The 18649-nt window shown below is 30.6% G+C and overlaps 2 protein-coding genes across 3 annotated transcripts in view; both read left to right on the forward strand.

Moving 5' to 3' along the window:
* LOC130441548 (proton-coupled amino acid transporter-like protein CG1139) overlaps nucleotides 1-6641 on the forward strand; it is a 41493-nt gene extending 34852 nt beyond the window's left edge. Inside the window, exons 3-7 of the mRNA XM_056775275.1 lie at nucleotides 595-867; nucleotides 3061-3418; nucleotides 4071-4246; nucleotides 4837-5012; nucleotides 6187-6641. Coding sequence (XP_056631253.1) covers nucleotides 595-867; nucleotides 3061-3418; nucleotides 4071-4246; nucleotides 4837-5012; nucleotides 6187-6431 — 1228 coding nt within the window. The 3' untranslated portion in view covers nucleotides 6432-6641. The remainder of the gene's footprint in view (nucleotides 1-594; nucleotides 868-3060; nucleotides 3419-4070; nucleotides 4247-4836; nucleotides 5013-6186) is intronic.
* Nucleotides 6642-9304: 2663 nt separating this feature from the next.
* LOC130441315 (proton-coupled amino acid transporter-like protein CG1139) overlaps nucleotides 9305-18649 on the forward strand; it is a 31132-nt gene continuing 21787 nt past the window's right edge. Inside the window, exon 1 of one of the 2 annotated variants that reach the window (XM_056774934.1) lies at nucleotides 9305-9467. The gene's annotated coding sequence lies outside the window, so the exon portion shown is untranslated. Of the gene's footprint in view, nucleotides 9468-13646; nucleotides 13780-18649 lie in introns of those variants that run through there. The other variant, XM_056774933.1, reaches the window with a different exon arrangement.

The raw sequence follows: 18649 nt of genomic DNA on the forward strand, positions 1-18649 counted from the left end.
CATATGGTGTATAAAGTAAGGTCCTTTAATTGAATGAAGATTAGAAAGGACATAAAAATATTTATCGAAACTATGAAACATTCTACAAATCTTTACGTAATTTAAAATTCATTTATTCGACAGATGAAGTTAAATTGTTTGAAGGTTCTTTCGTTATTACGGTCACTTACTAGAATAGGCATTTTGGAGACGTCGCTAACATTGGTATAGACAGAGAGCGCATTTTATCCAAAGAATAACTTTGTAGATTGAATAGATGAATAGACTTTAAACAGTGAAAATATTTCTCTTCCAGTGAATTGATAAACCTCCGACTTTTTGAAATAATAAAAATTTTGAGAATAATACAGGATACTTTTTATACTATATTGGTATTTATAATCATAGAATTTATTCAATTGTCAACATTCGTTGGTTGTTTCTCCTATGTATAAGTAAGAAGCGTGAAATATGATGGTAAAGACAGCAAATACATTTGAACAATCATTCAATTTATGACTACTTTTCGTATCGTTGAATAAAGGAATATTTACTGTATTTATTGAATTGGATTTAATATACAAATAAAACGTAATAATAAATGTTTTCTTATAGAAATGTAGAAACATTGATTCATCTTCTTAAGGGAAGCTTGGGAACTGGTATCCTAGCCCTACCCTTGGCGTTTTCTCATTCAGGCTACCTCCTAGGAATCATAGCCACGGCTCTTATAGGACTTTTGTGTAAGCATTGTATACACTTGTTAATTAAATGCGAATATGAATTATGTAAAAGGAAGAAAATACCTGTAATGACCTATCCAGCTACGGCGGAAGCAGCTCTTCAGGAAGGACCTGAATTCTTTCAAAAATTTTCTTCTGCAGCTCCGTAAGTATAAATATACAAAATGATTATATAAAATATATTTGATATTTTTATACTATGGGATAAGCCGCAGATAGTGCTCACCCAAATATAAAAATTCATCTTAATTGTACGAGGTTTTTCCACTTTTAACATAAATTTTCATCTGAAGACCAACATTTTCTATTCTCACTTATGTCACTCAAATTTGTATATTATCACAATGTCACGCACAAAAACCATGTATTTATTTAACTTATATGATGTTATCTGGATATTTATTTACTGAAAACGGATTTTTAGACTTTTATTACTGTGTTAATACGTACTGGAATGGTTGAGAAATCATATATATTTTGTCTACAACTTCCTCAGAATCATTTTAATATTCTCTTGATAATTCCTTCAAAATTTTTATAGAACTTCAATCTAACCCTAAATCTAATTGTTTGACATTATGTAACTTCTCTCTTATTATATCTTTTGGTCCATCATATTATATGAGATGTACTCAGGAAATATTTTCTTTGAGAGTCGTTTAATAAATTTCCATAATTAAGTTTCCCTCTACCATTAGATTATGCTAAGTTTTCATAAAAATGCTAATTAGAATAAATAATTTTCATTAATCAGAAGAGAAATGAGGGATGTTGAAAAATTTGTTCAAACCGTGTAATTTTCCATTAAGATGGTATTGTTTACAAATGAATTTATGTCCACAGAAATATTTTTGTTGTCATTATTAGTGAAATGACCTGTTCACCTTTCCATTTTTGTGGAAAATAACCTCATCTCAAAAAAGAAAAAATTAAAAAATTGTGTTGTTATGCACATTCATAATGAGCTAATATGCATTCTAAATTTGTTTTTGATTATGCTATCTAAACGTGATATTTCTCGGTAATTGTTAGCAATACATCTTATTCATTTGTGTTTTTCATAAATTACTGATACAGTACGAATCAAACGATCCATTAATTTTTCAACAGCTCGTGTTTTGGGTGCTTTCGTATAGCCGTACTGCTATTGATATATTATGAATACAAAAAATTTTCAATACTTTTTTTAATTTCTAATACTTTCTTATAATATTCCATGAGAAAATTAATATTTAGAACCTCAGATTTTCTATATTAATAATATGACAACTAAGTATTATCTAGAGCATCGCTTGAATCTGAAAAAACTTTTTTTATGGAATATGGCAATAGTGTTCATATTACATTTTTTAAAGCTACCACAACTATCAGCAGTTTCAATGGGGGTAGTATTCTAATTATTTACTGAGTAAAAATAAAATTGCCATATCATTAACTCTATTGAATTATCACGATTGTCACAAGCTGGAATTATGCTTCTAGTCCGAAGGCATATGTCAGTTTAAGCTAGAATTTCTGGAGCCATTGGTATTTCGTCTTCAGAAACGAAAGTTTACCTTCAGATAGTGTAATTGTGAGTTTTGGTGTTGTGGTAATGTGAAGAATATCCATTATGAATGTTATTAAAGCTTCCAGAAATTCTAGCATTCAACAAAGAATATGACTAATTTTTGGAATGCATGTCGAAAACTTTATATAGTTATTCAGAGTTCCGCCAAGCCTGGCTGACTATAGGATGGCCGAGGTCGGGTTACCCAGAGTTCAACCAAGCTTGGGTCAATATGGGATGGCCGAGGTAAGGTTGCATAGAGTTCGGCCAGGCTTGGCTGCTATAGAATGGTCGGGGCTAATTTACCTAGAGATGTTATTTACGGCTAGAAAACACAATTATGTACAATTTGATATAAAAAATATTGTAGTAATAAGTAATGATGTGAGGTATAGGAAATGTTTCACAATAATGAAAGTACATACTTAATCCAATTAAAAAAAATAAATATATACAGAACCATTTAAGAAAAAATGAAGATCATATGTTTACTAGTTATTTTTGTACAGACTATACATTCATTATATGATTTGATAATTTGATCACTGTTGTGAATAATATCGATAATAACGAAATTATCGATCGATGTCACTAAAAACTCAACTTATTTGTCCAAATACAACTCAAATATATATGATGAATATAAAAACACACCAATTCATTGATAATTTCCAGTAAATAACGTCTCCCAAAATATTTATAAATAAGCTAAACATCCCTCCCCAAGATAATAATTCTATTTGTGCTCAGTTAAACTTCCCATCAATTCGTTATATATTTTAATTTTAGGCATATGGTAAACATGTTTCTACTGGTTTATCAGCTAGGCACTGGTACAGTTTATACAGTATTTATTGGTGAAAACATTAAAGAAGTATTATCATGCCATGGTATTATAATTGACTCACGGTGGGTAATGTTGGCTGCTCTAATACCTTTAATACTTATTAACTATGTTAGAAATTTGAAATATTTGGCTCCATTATCTACTTTTGCAAACTTTGTGACAATTGCAAGTTTTGGAATTATTGGTTACTACATGTTTTCTCAAGATTTTTCATTTGAAGGAAGGGAAGCGTTTGGAGAAGTGAAAAGTTATCCCTTGTACTTCGGTACGGTTTTATTTGCTTTAGAAGCTATTGGTGTGGTAAGTAGATTTGAATATGACAGTGTGTTGCTAGAAAAAATCCTGTTTCCTGTTGTGAAGTTCAATCTGGGATGTTCTGCTGTATTACAGAGGAGCTGGATTTCAATTGACATGGGGCCAGATATTTGTCCAAACACATTTGGTGTTTTTTATTATCACTAATATTATTTATTCAACCATTTTGATATATTTTATATTTATCAACAACAATTTTTCTACATGATATTATAAATTACCTTTCAAGAAAATATAAAAAGAAAGAAGTTTGATTCTATTAACGATTGTTTGATTACTGTGTTCTCAATTTAAACTCTACATTAAAAAAAATATATAAAATATTTCATATTACAATAAATTCTAATATGTTTTACCAATTTCATTAATTTTTGAGAAGTACCTAAGAAAGTTTCAATTTAGCTTTTTTAACGCAATATGTTTTCGATTTCGGAAAAAAATGATTCAATTCTTTTCACGTTTTTTGTTTTTAATTTGTAGTTGGTTCCATGAACTGATATCCTCCAGCCGTTTAAAAGATTGTTTACCAATATGAACTTTCCTCGGGACAGCTCATTTTCGGTTTCACTCGAGTTACTTCATAATTTATTACTATTATTGTTCGATTATTTGACACTGATTATTTTTTCATTTTCAGATAATGCCACTGGAAAATGAAATGAAAACACCAAAATACTTTGGTAGTAGATTTGGGGTTTTAAATATTGGTATGACAGTTATAATATTTTTATATACGTGTATGGGTTTCTTTGGATATATGGCTTTTGGTGACAAAGTTGGTGGATCGATTTCGTTTACAATTGGAAATGAAATGTAAGAATTTCAAAATATTTCAATAAATGCGATTATAAATTTATTCCATCACTATTTAATTTAAAGTAACTCCCATTACTGTTCTTTGTTTTCAACTATAAGTCAATGGATAAACATATAATTGTGGGTAAATGTTATTTATAGAAGATAAAATATAAATAGTACCTATTTGATCAATTACTTTCAGTTATTTCAAATCAAATGTCTTTCTTTTCTTTTGTTTCTTTTGAAATTAGGCATTATTGTTTATGTTTCATCAACGTAATATCTCTATTTTATAAGTTTTCGTTTCATATCTGTCGAAGCCATCCTAATTTGACTGGATGATGATTCAATTTAACGTTTTTCATGATACCTACATTGATTAGTTATTTGTTTTCGATTAATTGAGTAGAAGATTCGGACCCAACCTTCACATATAGTTTTTTCACAAAAGTATTACACACATTGATTGTTTAAAATAACAGATAAAAATTTGACGTTTCGACCTATTTTGTTCTTTACCAAAATACATTTTTATTCAGTATGTGAATGGTAAATTTGTGTAACATAGTCAAGCTATTTATCAATATATATTTTTTTTATTACAGACCCGCACAAGTTTGCAAGTTAATGTTGTCATTGTCAATATATATTACACATAGTCTTCAAATGTATCCTGCTATTGATACAGTCTGGAATCAATATTTAAAAAATTGGATAGGAAAAAGTGACCACTTGTTCTTTTGGGAATATCTTACCAGAACTCTGATGGTAGTTTTTTGTTGTAAGTATAAAGTCTCATTACCAACTATAATCATCACAATTCACTTAGAATAAATATTACAACTCACCTTACTCATGTTTGGTATTATTCAGTTTTATATCATATCAATTTAATGCTATTCTCATACAACTTGACATTATAGTGATAAAAGTGAAATGCAATAAAAATAATTATCGAAATTATCAATGGGGTCACAACAAAACTGAACCGTATTGATCAGAATATGAAATGCTACAATTTTTCAAATGCCTAGCATAACAAAAAGGGGGTAAAATTATTTTTCCTTTGAGTACATAAAAGATTATATTAAGTATAATGCCCATAGATCGATAGACAGCTTAATTCGATGCGATAGGATCAAGAAAAAAGTTAGTAGCAATGTTTGATCTTGACTAAAATCTATATACCAGAATCCCCTCAATTGAAAATAAAAATAAATGTGTAATAATACGAAAACCTTGTCATATATACAATAAAAATTTCGTTCAATGATATTTCATCTTTATTTCAATGAACATTTAGTAAGCTATTGAGAAATTTCTTGGCGGAAAGCGTTTGGAAAATAATGACCAGTCAAAGGAAACTATTACTTGTTCAAATAACAGAGTTCTTTCATGTTAGGACCAAAAAGGTGGTACCGTCACTTAAAAAAAATGTAAATGTTGAAGATGACTAGGCTAAGTAAGAAATACTTGTGTTTTAATTTGTAATACAATTAACGTTCACAACAGAATTTTCTACTACATCACTACAAAAATATGTAGTCAAATAATAAATTATGCATAAATGGCAGCGATGAATAGGGAGAATAGCTGAAAGATAATAAAGAAGTAATATGTAATTAAAAAATATCTTCCATGCAATGGCTTTGTTAACTCGCACAAATTACATAAGTAATTTTAACCAGAAATTTCTTCCTAATTATTAGAAGCATTTTTTAAAATCTATATGAAACTTTTATATGAAAAAGAAAATTCGAAATCTTTCTTTGAACTGAAGCTGCTGGAGTTTCCTGAAAGTCATAGGTACACCTACGAAATTTTAGATTATTCTGCAGAATAAGAACAAAACTAAATGTACAAGTTACTTTAATTCTTTTACTTCTTGAATTGATTATTATTCTCGATATACATACTATTGAATCGTTATATAATAGATTAATTTGTATTTTCAGTTAGTTTGGCTATTGCAGTTCCATACATCGAGCTGTTCATATCTTTTTTTGGAGCTTTAACAGTTTCAGCGTTAGGAATGGCCTTGCCAGCAATTTTAGACCTCAGTACATATTGGGACGATTTACGAGGAACTAGGGGTATCTTAATAATTTGTAAAAACTGCTCCATCATCTTAATAGGTGCCTTTGGGCTTGTCATCGGCACTACAACAAGTCTTAGTGAGATATACAAGAAGTTTACGTGATATTTATTTATGTGATATAGTTTATTATCAGTTATTGAATAGTTTTTAGATGATGTAAATAGTTTTAGTAATATTTAAACTATTATATGACAATATACAATATATTTTATAATGAACGTAGAAACAATGAGATAAAAGAATATATAATTTTTGTTTATAACTTGTTCCATCAAAATTACTGTCTCTATTAATTATATTTAATCAATGCCATAAGTTGCGTTTTCTTTTGATACCTATCATTTATCATATATCCACATCTCATTTTTTTATTAATTGCGTTAACAAATCACTAAACATTACGTAACAAGGAATGGGAATTGCTTCTGAAACTATTTAGGATAAAATTCAACAAAACAACCAATGTATTTCATCGGTCATTAATAAGTGTGGTAAATTCAGAATTTGCTCGATGTTTTGAAGTGATTAAGTGATTTGAAGTCCAAATCAAGCACATATTCCAATATATATATATATATATATATATATATATATATATATATATATATATATATATATACAACATCACAATTTTATATCACAATTTTTCAGTCTTCATTAAAAACCGTCTATAATTCCCATTCAAGTAAACAAATTTTTGTCAACTCAATCTTGAAAACAGTTTTTTTCCACCTACATACTCGTATGAGTAATTATGTAGACTTAACCAAATGAGTAACACAGGAAGCTACTTAATCCAGTTATACAGGGTGTTTCAAAAAAAGGCGAGAAAAAGACGATAGATAGAAAACTGAAAAATATTTGTGGTTCAGTAACACTCAATTTTTTTACGATATAGCAGCAACTACTAACCACATTGTATTGAAATTTTATACGAATATGTTTTGGAAGCTGATACATCCAATGAATTTGGTTTTTATGTCTGACTCTCATAGAGAGCGCTAGTTACACGGTTCGTACCAAGTAGTATTGAACATAACAATATTAGATTTATTAAAAAAATTTCAAGTCAACTTAAAACTTGATACTGTGTACCGTTTTCGGAATATTTTGATTACTTTTCAAGGACGAGGTCACTTCTAAACGACAAGGTTTGATTAACTCCCATAATACACACCACTGATGTGATAAGAATCCATATGTCAAAAGGTTATCACATTACCAACACTCATTTAAAGTTAAAGTTTGGGCAGCAGCTTTAGGTAACAAAATAATAGGTTATCACATTCTACCTGGAAATTTAAATGGTGATATATACCTGGACTTTTCAAACAATCACTTATTTGAGATATTACAAGATTTAACGCTAAACGAATGAAGATCTATATTTTTTATGCACGATGGAGTACCATCGCACTTTGATAGAAAGTGTCGTAATTGTTCGAGTCACCATTTTCCGAATAGATAGATTGGTAGAGGTGCAGAAGCTCCGATTCATTGGGCTCGTTGGTCATTTAATCCCTTAGATTACATAGTTTGCCCCATTTTAGTAGGTCTAGACGAATGTTCATTGCTTGCGGACCATCTCTAAAGTCAGCCGCAAAATTTTCAACATTTGACTGCTGCGACTGATTAAAACAATCCCACAAATGCATTCTAATGGATTTCATAAATTGATAAAGTAATACTAGCAGTGAAAAGGTTGAAAAAAAGTTAATTCTACAGAGGTACAAGAATTGAAAGACATAATTCAACGTCACTTTAATGAATTTATAGCTGACCCCCAATCGTTGTATTTGTGTATTCGTGAACACGGACGACATTTTGAACATTTATTCTAATTGAATTCTACAATTTTATGTTATTAGCTTTTCTAGCCTGAGATATCTTCAAAAAAGTATAAATTCCACTCATCGTCCTTTGAATCTAGATATCCAAGTACGGAAGAGATCGCAACAATTCTGAATTGAGGGGTTAAATAAATTGTCTCTCTAAACCAGGCTATTAATAGTTCACTAAAAATAAACTTTGTTGTTAAAATGTGTCCATTCATTGTCACAACTTCATTCCAAACCCCACACTTTCACTTTTTCTGAAGTGAGATGAGACTGATGTATATACTATCCCCATAATACTCCCTCTCTTATGCTAACGACACAAGGGGATACGCTAATAAAAAAAAACATGTGTCATGACATTATTTAAAACATAAGTTACAGGTTACATATCAAGGAAAATTCATCATTTGGACTAAGACTTCAAAATTATCTTGATCGTTTTATTACTAGAAAGAAAAATAATAATCATGTGTGAAAAAGTATATCCCCAAATCATAATCAACAAATCTCATTTGAGAAGAGATAATCTAGATTGGAAATGACACCAGTATAAAAGTAATGATTCGGCTGTCTATCATATAAAACGGAAAAACTTCGAGTGCAAACATTAACGAGAAATTTTCAAGTGAAAAAATGATTCATTTATAAACAAATTTCTTTAGGTTTCCGATAAGTTGCTCCGTATTCCATTTTGGATTTCAAACATATAAGAGGTTGATAGTAACAAGCAGTAACTTCATATTAGTGTCAATCGTTGATCTTTGTCACCTGGCACATGAAAATTCCAAGTTAGGATGGTCGAGTATAATGAATTTCAGAATTTCAATTTCTTAAACACAATTTAATTTCATCATTTTACTACACTAACAACGAAAATAACTTGTCAATAACTCCAATTTGATTTCACACCCCGCGATTCCATAATTGTGGCAACATTTGGGTGAATAAACTGTATGTGTATTTATTAGAAAGATCAATGAAAAAAAATAATTTCTTGTCATTCTTTAGAGCTATCCCCTCATTCAGTTTTCTATAAGCTGAAAAACCCCATTTATCAGCTCCCTTTTTTTCACCCCTACCATTGCCGTAATATTTTTCATTCACGTATTATGTTTTCCCTGAGTGTCTACGTTGCTCGGAATGAAGTTCAGTTTGTACAGCGACATGGCGTCGGCGTTATGCCAATGTCTATTTCTAATTTACGACAATAAATTGTGATGTAATATTGAGTGAAAATAATTCGTTTTTTCGGGCTGATGTATTTTCTAAGAATTCTTTTGTCTTGGCAGAAAAGTACTAGGTATGTAGTTAAACAATTTGTTATTGATATGGAACATGTGATTTCTAAATATAATTTTCTTCGTTTCACATCTCATCATCATTCTGATATTCTTTTATAAGAAGCATCTTCATCATTTTTGCGTTCAATTTAATTAAATTAATTTCCAATTCAATAGTCTAATACCGTTTATTGAACACACATCCCTTATAAAGGTTTCTTAAAATAAAATCTATACTTATATCCAAAGGCTTGATTTTTCAACGACAGAAAACTTGTATAAATACAAAAACTTTAAACACTATTTCATGTGTAGTTGTTCCACGTATTTCTTACATCATGTATGGACTTTTCCCATATGATACATTTTTGTTAATATTTTTCCGGAACAGGGATGTTACGTCTTACTACAAAGACGCAAAATGATAATCAGCATAGAGGTTTGTTATTGTTTTGTAATTTTGCACAATCTTCATCTTTTTATTAGAATGTTTATGTTGCTAAGATTGTACAAATAATTGAATATTTTTAGTTGAGACATGTGGTCCTTAAAATTCCATTTTCTCCAACACAAATTGAGCTTTCAATCTCTTTTCATGTCGATATATAACTTAATTATTTTCAATATGGAAGCATAATATATAGGTGTTATTAGTTAATATGGACACAGATCCGATGGAATGAACTGTTTCAAAGTATTATTTTGTGTTGTGGTCCACTTCAAGTAAATTTTATTTCAAAACATGTAATTTTCCAAGTTTTTTATCACAGTACTTAGCTTTTTGAGACTGTATAATCACCTTGTCCTCTTTAGAACATACACTCGTCTAATTTCTTAACAGTTCATTCACCGATAGTAAGTTATGGGCTCTACCATCCTCTCAATCGTCACCTTATATTTGAATTTCAAATAGCCTATATTTGTTGCTTGTAGTACAGCTCTATTTTTATTGTTGTCGCCAACATGGTCATATCAATCATGTATATCTCAGATTTGTTTTGTATGAGGTTATGGGAATCACTAGAATCTAGCGCAAAAACAATTTCTGAAGGCATATTTGAACAGATAGTGTCATGTATGTTGAAGGTTCTAAACAATTCTTCGTGGTAAGTATTATAGTAGCCTGCGAATTACTACTTGACCTAAAATATCCTTTTTCCACATTTCAGCAAGTAAAGAAACTGCTCTCAAATTTCACTTCTTCTTGTTTTTGTTCTTTCATTTTCTCTCTGTTTTTAAGAGAGGAACTTTCACAAAATCCATAGTCAATTATTGTTTCTAGTGTCGTAAGTTTTAATCACTCTCTTCTAACTTAGACCCAGTAGCTTTCAAGTTTACAATTAAGTCATCAAATACTAGGAAGTGATCTCCTGATGCGCATTTCATAGCTAAAAGTTTATTGAAAACACTTAATGTTTCAATTACAGACTCAAGAAACTTTATCATCATTTCTTTATAATTTCTATACGTTTGTTTGTCACTCACTGGACGATTATTGCTTTGGTTTTATCGTTATTTTCAAAGAAATCTTTGTTCGTTTCTTTAAAAACGACCGAAACATTAGCCAAACCCTTCTCTTTTAGGAAAATTTTCAAACTTGAGAATGACATTTCATTTTGTATTTTGGGAAATTACAAGTCGTTAACGCCATTATTTCTGATTTTAATAATAAACAAATCATCAAATTCGGAGTTGTTTCTCACGCGAATATTTGTGAAACATTGATATAAGAAGCATATTTCGGAGATACTTGCCAAAATTATTGGTATGATACGTTCTAAAATGTTGAATTAGAAGTTATAAATAATTAAATGGTTATAGGTCTTCTCAATGACTGTTGACTGTATGGTAGGTAATTATAGCCTGCGTTGAATAAATGCATCTGTATGCATATGAACAGACTACCCTTTAATGAACATCTACTCTACTCAACGGGTTTGGTTTGTGAGTTACGAATTAATTATTGCCTATAATTAGTTATCCATTGTAATAACTTCAATATTAACTATACTATTTATATATTTTGGCTTCTACAGGTCAGTGTGTCGATATCTTACTATTTGAGATTAGAATAGCTAATACCCATGTTCCAAAGCTTTTACATTTACCATATACCCTGATTTCATATCACTTGCAACGTTTTTCATGAACAGCAGTAAGTCGTATTTCAATTCTGTGCTGTTCATTGGAATATTGTTCAATGGCAACCAGCTTACCATTTCTGCCTTTTCCTAAGTTACAGTTATTATGTTCAGTTATCTTGTATAATATGAGGCATAGTAAAAAATGATTAAAAGTTCTTGTAAGCATTTAAAAGCAGCAGTTTAAACTTGCATTCGTTGAATTACAAAATTTTCTAATATGAATCATTTTTCCAATATCGTTTTTGTTTATAACGTGTTACTAAACTCATCAAAAAGAGTTGAAGTTTGTTGTAGATGACTTAATTATTATGCACGTTATGAATGATTTGAACTACTGAAAACATTTTCAATCTATGATTCAGCCTAAACAATCAACAATAGTGTATTATTTGATAACCAGACAGTAACCAAATTGTTACCCAAATCATTATTAATCTTCATTCAGCCTACACTACTTATACTAAATAGGGTAATTTCTAGTGGAAAAAATATAATACCGTTCCTATACTGAACCATGATTAATAAACACATTCACGAATCAATAGTAAAAGTATAAAAATTTTTCACTATACATTTTAAGAAAGATTTCTAGATAGTTCAGAATGTGGGGCGGCTGTAGTTGCCAGAGATCTTTGTCTTCTGTATTAAACGCTCCCAGGTGTAGTGCTGTCCTCCGTACTATTGGAAGTTGTTCTTATTTAGATTAACATATTCAGTAGATCTTCTCTAGTTATAGTTTTCCAGGAGAATCTTTGCCTATCTTATCTTCTGTAGGTTGTCCTAATAATTGGTTTTGTTTCTATCTATCTTCTTTTCTAATACTGTAGCTGAAACTACAGAAGGGTTCAGGTCCCATTAAGGGTTTGTTTGCATCCGCTTTGGCGAACTTATCAGCTACTTTTACTCTGTTGTGACCCAGAATCCATTTATTTTTCTTGTCTAGCTCGTTTAATATATCATTGAAGCTTAATGCTCTAATGGCTGCTTAGCTATCGGACAGGGTGATGATCTGTTCACGATAGCTGGACAATTTCTGCTTGAAAAATACTTGGTGTGTTGCTCAGGCTTGCAGTATTTGGTTATGAGTCCGTACACTCTTTTTCCGATTCTGTCTGCTGTTTTAGATCCGTCTGTATACCATTCAATAGCATTTTTGTTCATTTCTTGTATGATGTATGATCCCACTTACTTCTACAATTTAGTATTGAGGTAAAATTTTTTTCGAAGCTGAACTTCTTCGATGCATCATCCTAAAGCATGTCCCAGGTTTGGTCATTATTCAGGGATTATTTTTCTTTGGTGATTCCGTCTTTGAACATTCTGATGTTTTTTCTGCCAGACTTTCAAGTACTCTGTGGGGAGATGGGATATTCAGAATTGAAGATTGAAAACTCGACAACGAATAAATTTACAACCAGTATAGATAAAATTGCATTAACTACAGATGGCAAAATATGAATGACTATTCGAAAATCTATAAATTTCATAGTACGTCGGACTAGAAACTAGTAAAGAATTAACACTTACATGTATTTAGCACACACTCCGTATCGTCTACCAAGAGCTAATGACCTGAGAAAGTATCTGTTCTGAAGCCGGAAGCCTTGTGATTTTCATCTGCTTGGTTGTCAAACAAACATCTAAATTCGGAAAACTATAATATACAGTAAAAGAGCGATTCTTTTCATAGTCATAGGAATTTTGAGAACAGAAAATGATTTTGCCCATTAAAGATTGCAATTGCTTCGAGCTTCTGGTAATTAGTTTTCAAGACTTTAATTATACCCACAATCGTAGTTTTTCATCAGAACACCCCTCGTACTATCCAGGACCATTTTAATGTGGACATCGTTAAAATCTTCAAGGTTACTCACTGTATACTTAATGTATGTATGTACAATTAATTTGTCAAATAGCTTGGTTATTGAACATGAATGGAACAACTGAAAATGTCTACTACCGATTCTTTTATTAGTTATGTGAATAAAACAGCTGTATTATTGATCCTGCTAGGAATACACCACGTGGTAATACAACCAGTCTTTAGACCAGTCGCTTCTATGAATTCGACTGTTTAGCATCGAAACCTCATTCACTTATCGTATGTGTATTACACCAGTTAATCGATTCATTTCCATGTTGTGTTGTTTTGTTTATTCAAGTGTGTAGAAAATTGGCGCGCTGAATGGTATGATAATTTTTCAAAATAATATCAACTTTATTTGGAGTATTCATATATTTACAGTTAACCACTTTGCATGTTTTTCTTCATAATTAGAGAATATCGTTTACAGAGAATACAAGTGTATGTACATGACAGTGAATCTTTGAGATGATACCAAAGATTTTGTTCTGAAAATTATTATAGTTTTGATCAAAATAAACTTTAATTCATTGGCCATTAAAAATAAAGTATTATTAGGATGATGTAATAATACACCAAGATTTCAGCGTTCTTTTTGCATTATACTGAATATTAAATAATGATTCCTAAGAAATAAAACAATAATTTTACATAGAGAATATAAGCCTGTAATGTTGAATATATTCAGTAGTTCCAATACTATTTTTTTTTTGGAAAATGCTCTGTCTCATTTATTGGTATTTCCTATCTTCTATTCTGATGGCTATTTTCATAGCAGTACAGTCATTTGGTTGAAAAAATAGAGGTTACCTGGAAAGTTTTTCGGGAGTTTTGAAAATTAGAAATTTTATAGATTTTGCCGTGTTCTTACCGAATTTCAACTTTTCCACGTCGTATGTTTTCCGCTCGCGCCGTCATATTGAAGAAATGACACCTAAAAGCAGTTTTTTGATAACAACTTTCGACGCATTTTACAAGAAAAACATATCTGCATAAAATAATTGTAGTGAAAATTTCCTACAATTTATGTATACATTTTTTTATTCGAAAATCAATAGTTTCGGCGCTATTAAGGCATCTATACATATACATCCTCAAACGAGGAAAAGGAAAAATTTCACGACAAATATAGGTTAGGTTAGGCACGTTTCTTCTCTTTCCATTTTCGTCTCTATTTTTTAATTTGTACAAAATAAAGGGCCGTGTTCCAAATAAAGAACTATGCCGCTGTACCCTGTACGATTTTCGGTAAAAATTATTTATGCAAGTGGTCAAGTAACAATTTTAAACATTATGTTTAAACAAAGTTTTTAAAATATCTGCCATCTGTTATATACGAGTTGTATATAAGTCTCAAAATAACGGTGCAAACGACGAGTTTCTATTTTTTTGTAGGAAATATTGATGGAAAAACATCAACAAATCAAAATGATCGTTTTGGATTTTGATTATAAGTCGACTCGATTCAATATGTCTTTGTTCGTAGAAAATGCAACGCTTAAGCTGTGTTCATACTATGCTGATCGACATGTTCGACTTTCGGCCTGTACACATTGGCCAGTACATGTGGAGGTGTCGACCTACAATCATTTCATGTCTTAGTGAATTGCTTTAATTTGATTATAAGTAAAAAAATGAGTTATTAAGAAGATGATGTGGCGGTTGCTACCGCAATTATCGTTGCCACTGTCGGTAGCGAGCAGGACCGCCGTAGCCGCGGCTTGGATACGACCTAGCCTTGTTCGAAGAATAAGAAATTACAGCATTGAGGAGTTCATTATAGATTTATTATTAGATGATGTAGATGATCTCAATGTGGAATACCGATGTTATGCAGAATTCAACAATTTTTAGCAACAGTCGAACTCTTTCGACACGACGTGGTTCGACAAAGTCGAATAGTGTCGAACGACATAGTGTGGACAAAGCTTTAGATGCACCTTTGGTTTATGTTAAGTGCGCATTTTTTGATCATGTTCTAGTGGTGTAATGAAAATGAGCTATGCACGTATCGTGATTTAATTTTTAGTGAAATCTGCTAAAAAGTCTCAGAAATTCTAAGAAATGTCAGTTGACATATGGAAACGAATGTATGTAAATAACACGTGTATTTAAATAATGACGAATTACTTGCAATGATCACATCTGACCATAACCATTTGTACGAGAATTTAAATATGGAAAATACAAAGACAGTGCCAAAAATTTTCACACATGCACAAAGACAAATGCTGAATGCGATCTGCAAGGATTTGTTATGGCACATTCTGGGCACTAGAAGGTAGATGTGACCGGTAATCAATAAAGATGAAAAATAAACCTTTAAATAAAGTCAGCAACAGAGACTGAAAAATTCTGTTATCAGCTTGGAACTTGCCAAGACGGGCTAAATATTACGCCATGACTACATCGGTTCACACCTCATAATGACATAAAGGAAGTCGAAGAAGCTTTAACCGACGATTACCAAAATGCTGTAAATGGAGGCAGCAATATTAGGACCGTTGTATAGAGTTGTATGTGAAGATATATGACATTTCTTTTTATAGATGTAAGATTTATTAATTATGCAAATTTTAAAAAAAAAACTCATTTTTTTCAAACCTCATTCTTCAATTCATGGCTGCTAACGCTCCTAACAAGTGTCAAAGAGCCATTATCCTAATCGATGAATAATCAGTAAACCTACTGAATATGTCTATACCTCAAAATACCTACCTCTATACCTAATGATTTTTGGACCATAAAATCAATAACGTTCGATAAATAAAGCTAGCTATAAGTTTCATCTGAATTGTAATTACAATAAATCGAACGGTTTTGTTCGACACAATATTATACAAATTATTTTTTTTTTTCATTGAAATTCATATGACTCAGCTTAAGAGGGCATTGACCCAGTTGCAGTATAGATTTTAATAACAGAATAAAGTGAATACGATAAAATAAATAAATTGTTAACTTATCTAGAGCTAATTATTATTGTGATACTGAAACTAATGTTATTAAGTTTTCGAGAAATGCATTTGATCCATTATAATCAATAATGAGATGTTTCACATAAAGAATGGTGTTCTGATAATGTAACAAAGCAAATATACTGAAATCTTTAGATAATTGTATATGTCCCATTCACAATATTTTTAAAGTAACTTCATCTCTTGTTTGTACTCATAGTCCAAGCGCCAAAGGTAGTTGAGTATGCAAAATGTGAGGATCGTTAACTATACTCAGATTCATTTGTATTTTTTTACAGTCAGATAATGTCCTACAAGTAGTAAATGTAAGAAACCGAAAATAAAACGAATTGGCGGGTTTGTTTTGTGACAGAACGAAAAATTTAGTTAAATACCCAAACCACAAATGTTAATTTGTATTCAAAGAGTAGCAGATAGCAAAAAAAGTTGACAGTGAGAAAAGTGAGAAAATAGAAATTGATACTGACTTCACTGCACTCAATTGCAACTTATATCAATAAAGAGAAAATATGTGTGTTTTTGTCATCAAGAAGTGAAAGAAAGTTCAAAGAAAAATCAGAAATGTTTAATTTTTTGTAAAAAATAAGAAAAAATAATGATGCAGCAGACAAAAATCTCATCCAGAAACCATTTTTGTAGGCTAATCAAATAGATTTGGTGCATCTTTCGCAATTTTGAAGTACTGCGATTACCTTCTTGATGCTGAAAGAACGAGCTCGTCCAAGAAAGAAATTGAGAACCATTAAAATGGTACTAATATGTCGCAGGATATTTAAGTATTATTGATGGCAGCGCATCTCTTCATCAAATCCAGTTATAAAATTTCACCACATTTGGTGATTTTGCTGAGATATTTGTCAATAGAATTCGTAATCTTTTTTGCAGCCAAACACAAAACGATTTGATATTGATATTGATCAAACTCGACAAATAATGAGACAACCAGTGTAGGAAATTCCTATATCCATTCCTATAAACGTACATCTAATTGTAAAACAATGGTTGATGCGTGTAAAAAAATACATAATACATATATAGATTGAATATAATGATTTTTTATTGATATGCTGAAATTTTCTTTGATGTATTGACTTGGAAGCATCTGTTCAGTCCATTTACCTAATGTTTAAGGAAATGGAATGTAAAACATGGACTAATACACTTCCTTGGAACATATAGAAACATAATTTGCAAGCTTTTTAAGTTCAAAACCAAGCACCAAATGTGCTCGTCACTTTACATATGCAACTCCATCCACCACTCGGTCTATCAAGTTAGGGTGAAAAGCTTAACGGATCGAAGGGTCTCACGGAACTTCGGAGGGGTTCTGTTAAAATATTTTCTTAGTTTTGGTACAGTCACGATATAAACAATAACAAAAATTCAGCTATCGGCTCTCATATTATTTTGGGAGTAAATTCAGGTTCGGCTTAAGTATTATAACGACTTTAAAATTTAAATATAAATTTAAAAATCATACACTGAATTATAATCCGGAAAACAAATCGAAATGCTATGCATTGAATACAACACTACGAATTGCCTTTGTCAACAGTCAACACTAAATGATATATGTTTTCAAATGCAAATAATGGGATAGGTTTCTTTGAAATAATCAGCCAGCTTTTTTTATTTAAGCGCTTCTTGATTTTTCGCGACAATTTTAGTTCTTACCGAAGGCACTAAGATAAAAAAAGATGGTAAATTCTATTACTTTTGTGTGAGGATGGAAATTACAACCGTTTCTATAAAACTGCCCCTTTCACAATCATTCAAGTAGGAGTAGATATCATTTACATTACATTACAGATGATAACAAAGTTCACGATTCTATAATCAATCATGCTAAAGATTTATGTAACTGTATACCTTCATAACTATGACTTAAACATCAGTTAATTCCCTGTAAACATTTTTGCTTCACATTCAAGCAATTTATACGTGTTTTTATGCATATGTAGATTGTTTCATAATGACGGGTATGCCATCATTCAATACAAATAATTTTTTAAATTGATGTTTTTTTGTCGTAATGCGATACAGACGTGTGTAATCTTCGTTATATGGAATGTAGATTGCTTTCAGTCCTCAGGTATAAGTAACATAATTACATATTACATAGCGAGACAAAAAACCGAAAAGTATATATATATATATATATATATATATATATATATATATATATATATACAAAATTAAAAAAATACTTTCTGTAA

This window comes from Diorhabda sublineata, chromosome 3 (genome assembly GCF_026230105.1).
Source record: "Diorhabda sublineata isolate icDioSubl1.1 chromosome 3, icDioSubl1.1, whole genome shotgun sequence".
NCBI classification, from domain to species: Eukaryota; Metazoa; Arthropoda; class Insecta; order Coleoptera; family Chrysomelidae; genus Diorhabda; species Diorhabda sublineata.